This window comes from Arachis ipaensis, chromosome B10, assembly GCF_000816755.2.
Source record: "Arachis ipaensis cultivar K30076 chromosome B10, Araip1.1, whole genome shotgun sequence".
In the NCBI taxonomy this organism is placed as follows: domain Eukaryota; kingdom Viridiplantae; phylum Streptophyta; class Magnoliopsida; order Fabales; family Fabaceae; genus Arachis; species Arachis ipaensis.
This window is the reverse complement of record NC_029794.2, coordinates 134,082,306-134,088,429: the sequence shown is the minus strand read 5'-3', so window position 1 is coordinate 134,088,429 and position 6,124 is coordinate 134,082,306. Positions and strand designations below refer to the sequence as shown.

The following is a 6,124-nucleotide window of genomic DNA, read 5'->3' as shown; positions in this document are numbered from 1 at the left end:
AATTACATATATTTATAAATAAACATTTAATTTTTTATTCTAAAAAGTTAAAAACCCTTTGAATTTAATAATGATTAGTTAATGGATTGACTAATATGATTTATCTCAAGTTAATCTTTTTGGAGATTATTTTGGCTAAATAAAAATTTAAAAGACCAAATTGATTAATTAGTGAAATTAGATAGACCATATTTTTAAAAATAAACTTTTGTACCAGAAATAACGCTTGCGGAATTTTCTTATTCCATAACTAGCCTTCCACAAAATTTAATTAACCTGAAATATTCTCCGACTGTACCATCTATTCTGTCTGTTGTTCGTGCCACTCCTTCGCGTCTCCGATCACCGCGGTGGTGCAGCTTCGCAATCACAGCCAATCGGCGTTTCCATCATCACACTTCACACTTCACAGTTCAAAGGTAACACATCTCACTTTCTCCTTTCTCTTTCTCTCTCTTCGGTTCATCATAGTCCAACGTGGCGCCGATCTGTGGGTTCCCAACGCCATGCCGCCTCCGCCGATGACCACCGCAAAGTCCCGCCGATGGAGTATTTTGTTCCTAAATTATGAAATGAATTATACATTGAATTGTGGATTGTGATGAATGTGGTTGTTCTTGCTGCTGGTTATGCGTTTCTTCTATGTATGTTGTTGTTGCTGGTTGTTCTTTCTGGTTCGAATTTGTTGTTGCTTCTGAAATGTTTGTGTACGTTTTCATAATTTGATGCAATTTCACAAGTAAATGAAACTCTTTCTTTTGTTATATATATATATAAGAATTTAATTTTGATACTCAGTGTATATATCAGTAAAAATAACTACCTTTAACATTAACCGTGTGAATGGTCATTTAAAAGAACGGATGTGATTGCACGATTGTATAAAAAGTTTTACACTGTTAGTGCATCAAAATTAAACTCTCTATATATAAGTTATTTTCCTTTTATGCTTATACTTTTTGTTATTGATTTTCAGTGCAGACGAGATGGCTGGAGGTGTTATTCAGCAGTTATTGAGGAGGAAACTCCAATCTCATTCTCCTGTAAGCATTCTCTCCGGTCTTAATATTTCCCTTTTCAGCAAACTTCTTTTTTTTTTTTAAGTCATATTTCATCAAACTCATTACAAATTTCTCATTTCTGCAATAATTTTATTGATTTCATCAAAACTTATTATTACTAATTGTGTTTAGTTTATTTACAAAACTGTCGAATAGAAACTAATACCATAACATTAATTAACTGAAGCCCTTGGATTCCAAGCTTAGGCCTGCAATGCAAGTTTTCTATAATTTACTCCTCTTAGTATAGGACTGCCTCCTTCGCAAAACACCATTTGCTCTTGGGACTTTCTGCAAACTGATTGTTATGGGAATATCTTTATTACAACATGATTGCAAATTTGCAATTGCTATAGCAACTTAGAACCTCGCATCTAAGAATAGTTTCACAGTTCGATTCATTATTTGTAATTTGTACAATCTTGAGTCCTTAGTCCAGCTAATTGGAGCTATTTCTATCTTGCCTTTTCTGTTAATGTTTGAAGTATAAGTTAAACTGTTTGTGCAGACTAGTATGTGCTCATGCTCATGCATGTGATGTGTTTTTTATGATTCTATGAAAATTTGCGTACTTGGGAGTAAGCTGGTTATATCTTTTGCTAATAGCTACTCTATACTTATTGCAGAATGCTTTATCTATGTCTTCCATTCTCACAAAGAAAGATGGGGATGGTTCGACTGGCAGCAGCTCGTTAAGAGCACTTGCGTTAATTGGGGCTAGTGTCACTGGGTTTTTGGGTTTTGCGACAACAGCATCAGCTGATGAAGCTGAGCATGGCCTCGCATGCCCAAGCTATCCATGGCCTCACCAGGGCATCCTCAGTTCATATGATCATGCTTCGTGAGCTTTTCCTGAACTTTCCCAATATTTCGAATGTATTTTTCCTTTACAAACACACACACGCACACATTGTAATCTCAACTGTATCATTTGCCACAAAGGTGGACCTTGGTTGAACATTAATGTTGCTACCTCACGATGGGGTCATGGGTTTAAATTTTACTAGCAGCCTCTCCACTTTTGGGGTGAGGATATGTGTACATTCACCTTTCCTAGTCTATATTGGTTGATTTGCAAACTTAATTCCTGAAAGAAATAATTGCCTTTTTATTCAGTTCTGTAGTTGAAGTATCACCCCTCCTTTTTGGGGCAATGTTTGGGGCAGGACTCATAATATGTGGATCTTGATTCTCCTCTGTGCCTCCATCAACTATATATAATATTAGGATGAATGCTAATTCAGGTCTTGTTACATTCAATAATTTTTTTGAGCAGGATTCGTCGTGGTCATCAAGTCTATACACAAGTCTGTGCGTCCTGCCATTCTATGTCTTTGATATCATACCGCGATTTGGTTGGCGTTGCTTATACAGAAGAAGAAGTAAAGGCTATGGCAGCTGAGATTGAAGTGGTTGACGGCCCTAATGATGAGGGCGAGATGTTCACACGCCCTGGTAAACTCAGTGATCGCTTTCCTCAGCCATATGCAAATGAAGCAGCTGCTAGGTTTGCTAATGGAGGAGCCTATCCTCCTGATCTAAGTCTTATTACCAAAGTAATGTCTGTTATCTGCTAGTAACGTCTACAAGTTTTATATTGCCTGTGATCTTTAATTATTCTTATACATTACATTTTCAGGCTCGTCACAATGGCCAGAATTATGTGTTTGCCCTTCTAACTGGTTATCACGATCCCCCTGCTGGTGTTTCGGTAAAGTCTTTTTTTCTAAAGGCATTTTAGGGGCTAATACACTTGAATTGTGTGCAAGTTATATAGATTTGATGAATGCCTGATGTGTGGTTCAGAGCTAGAACAGACATTTTTAAATCTGTTGTGTGGCTTAGGATTCTGTGCAAGCAAAGGTTTTTCTTCCTGTGTCCTTTTCTTGTGCACACCAATTACTAGTATCTCTGTATGCTAGGCTGGGGATTGTCACAGGGTCTTTGACTTTATGCATTATTTTCTTTGCATATCGTACTAGAATTAACCCTGATACTCCGAAATTTTACATGCACTTGAATCGCTCTATGTTTAATATGTATGTGTGTGTGATATATGTATGTCGAATACCCATGAATCAATGTTGAGTTTTCTTTATTTACACTTTGTCACCTCCTCACCGGTGACTCTGGTTGTTGTCATTCATGAATGTATAATATTAAATATAAGGCCTTTTTTTTTGTTTTTTGTTTTCAAACAAAAAGCAAAGGAAAACAAATCTTCCGATTATTCTGCCCCCTGTACTAGTGAGCAAATACTGTGCTTAAAGGTTACTACATAATGTTGTAGATTAGAGAGGGTCTCCACTATAATCCTTATTTCCCCGGCGGAGCCATTGCCATGCCTAAAATGCTTAATGATGGTGCTGTTGAATATGAAGATGGAACTCCCGCCACCGAATCTCAGGTACTTATGTTTGTTGGGTATTGGTTTCAGTAAAATCTCCAGGGAATGAACCTGGTCTGTTTCCTCTAATCTTTTTATTTGTTTCATTTTCTCACAGATCAATGTAGAAAATATCTTAATTCCTAACAAGATTGCTACTATGTGCAGATGGGATTCAAATGGATCTTTGTTCTAACATTGGCATTGCTTCAAGCTGGGTACTATCGTCGCCTTAGGTGGTCTGTTCTAAAATCTCGGAAGCTGGTTCTTGATGTTGTCAATTAGGGGCCTTCAAAGTTTCATTTTTAACTTAAAAGAAAACCATGTTATTGTTGGCAATAATTTTGTCAAATGATTAGTTGTGTCATCATGTCAAATTCGTTAATGGAGCAACCATTCACGGGTTCAATTTTTGCTTTGAGTTAGAAATAAAAGTTGTTCCATATATGATATTCATTATTGTGTTCCCCAAATCAGAACTTTGTATTGTTAGATTCTCATGGAATTTTGTAATCATTATTTATTTTCGGGGTCTTATGGCAATAATTTACAACTTTTTATGGCTATCAAATCTCTCTGACTCCCTATCTAGTTAAACTTATTTTGGTCTGCATATTTTATGTGTATATGTTTTGCTTTTGAAATAAAAATGAATAATAAGTGTAAAAATATTTGAAAAAGTTTAGAAAAATGTATATTTAATAATGTACCAAAAATTTTACAGATATAATTTTCAAGCCCGCTACGTTACCAACAGCATTTTTGCCGACTTCTGCCAACTTTTGTTTATAACAGTGTTTAATGGAAGTATCTTCGTGGATGTGTCTAATAAAAATATCTTTATGGTTGTGTCTAATAGAAGTGTTTTTATAGATGTATTTTCTGAATGTATTTTTTTATACATGTGTTTAAAATATAATAATTAGTTATTGTTACAATAAATTGGCAGATAATATATTGATATCCTATATTTTTCCTATAATTTTTTATTGTGTGTGTCTCGCCTTCAGTTTTGATAAGAGATTATAAGTTCTGAATTATTGACTGCTTTAAAATAGTGATGCCAAACTTTTTGGTGAAAATAGACATAAAAAAAAAAAAAACATTTTGGTGGAAATACTATCATTGCGTTACACTAGTCAACTTTTTTTCATTATTATACAAATCCTTGATGAATCTTTTCAATTTGTTGAGATTCTTTTGATAGAATACATAACTATATTACATATTAGTATATTTTAATTTAAAATTCGATCCTTAAATAAGTTGTCACTTTTTACTGTTTATTATCTTTTATTAACTAATTGTTGGTCAAAATTGTTAAAATTCGTTGGCCTTCAAGACTTTCTATTAATTTTATTTACTTAGTATGAGTTTAAAAATATTTGTTTTATTTGTAGAATATTTTTAGTGTTAATTTCTTTTTCAAAATTTATCACTAATAATAAATACAAAATTTTGTATAATAACATTAGTTTATAATTTTATATTATCACTCATTTATCAATATATTCTATCTACCATTGGCTTGGGCGCTTGGCCATGAAAAAAAAAAGTTATTAACTGTTTTGGCTAATTTGAAAAAAATTAATTATACTACATGTATACTAAAATTAGCTATTAAAGTTAATTATAAAAAAAAATATATATTAAAAATAAATTAAACTACATATATATTTATACACAAATACATTAGTAGTGCTAAGAAGCAATAGCTCAAATGGTATAGTCTCTCCATATTTAATTAAGAGATTTGAATCTCCATATCTTCGGTAAAAAAAAAATACATTAGTAGTGAATTTTAGTAATTGATTTTGATGTATAAATAACATTTTAAAAAAAAATATCTCCACCTTAATATCTTATCCTCTCTTCAGTGCTTCTCCGCAGCACAACACAACACTCCTTCGCAAGCGGCGCCATCATCTCACGTTCTTCCTTTCCCTTTTCGGTCTCTCTCTCTCTCTCTCTCTCTCTCTCTCTCTCTCTGTGTGTGTGTGTTCTTCTTCTGATGTCTGTGTGGTTTTTCTTCTATTCTTTCTCGTAGGAAGGAGCAAACGCAATTTGTGGTCCACTACAAGTCTACAACTATGAAAACTTCATCTTCTCTTCATCCACACCACCATTTTCCTTCCACTAAATTTTACACTTCCATCACCACAAGGTATTCTTCGCTCTTTCTTTCTTTTTTTTTTTTTATTTTATTTTATTTTTAATTTTTACTATTTTTCTCTATTTTATCGATCCATATGTTACTACTTACTAGTTCCTTGCATGCTCAATATTGTTAGCTCATTTCCTCTTCGATACCTTACACATTTACACATTTCGATTTCGAGCATCGGTTGAAGAAGAAATTGATTGAAAGGGTTTATAGTCCCTTAATGGAGATGAGCTAGTGTCATATTATATGTGAATCTGTTAAGCGTTCGATTAACTTCGTTCCTGACTTAGGCATGGAAAAACCTTAAAATTCTAACCTATAAGCCATGGATTAATCATCATAATATATTACCAAAGATAAGGACTAAGGACTAAGGAGGTGTCTAAATAGTATAAATTATTGTTAGTGTATTAATAGATACTGTGTATCTTTTTATAAATTAAACATGTAGACTCTTTTACATACATAAAATAAATAAATCATCTAATTATGTGTATACCCTGATCCGATGTT

At 33.3% G+C, this 6,124-nt stretch overlaps 2 protein-coding genes across 4 annotated transcripts in view; both read left to right on the top strand.

The window, feature by feature from the left end:
* LOC107621235 (cytochrome c1 2, heme protein, mitochondrial) lies at positions 253-3,516 on the top strand. Its single transcript, XM_021114192.1, has 6 exons — positions 253-419; positions 977-1,043; positions 1,688-1,902; positions 2,338-2,617; positions 2,701-2,772; positions 3,352-3,516. Exons 2-6 carry the CDS (start codon positions 987-989, stop codon positions 3,499-3,501), a joined length of 774 nt encoding a protein of 257 aa, XP_020969851.1. The 5' UTR covers positions 253-419; positions 977-986; the 3' UTR covers positions 3,502-3,516.
* The window catches only part of LOC107622902 (transcription termination factor MTERF5, chloroplastic), a 7,461-nt gene continuing 6,639 nt past the window's right edge, over positions 5,303-6,124 (top strand). The window contains exons 1-2 of one of the 3 annotated variants that reach the window (XM_016324975.2): positions 5,303-5,398; positions 5,495-5,611. In XM_016324975.2, coding sequence (XP_016180461.1) covers positions 5,538-5,611 — 74 coding nt within the window. In that variant the 5' untranslated portion in view covers positions 5,303-5,398; positions 5,495-5,537. Of the gene's footprint in view, positions 5,399-5,494; positions 5,612-6,124 lie in introns of those variants that run through there. The other 2 variants (XM_021114185.1, XM_021114184.1) reach the window with 2 other exon arrangements.

Coding starts and splice junctions, on each gene's coding strand:
- LOC107621235 (XM_021114192.1), top strand. CDS start 987: ATGGCTGGAGGTGTTATTCAGCAGTTATTGAGGAGGAAACTCCAATCT. Junction 2,618..2,700: donor ATCTAAGTCTTATTACCAAA/GTAATGTCTGTT, acceptor TTACATTTTCAG/GCTCGTCACAATGGCCAGAA. Junction 2,773..3,351: donor ATCCCCCTGCTGGTGTTTCG/GTAAAGTCTTTT, acceptor ATAATGTTGTAG/ATTAGAGAGGGTCTCCACTA.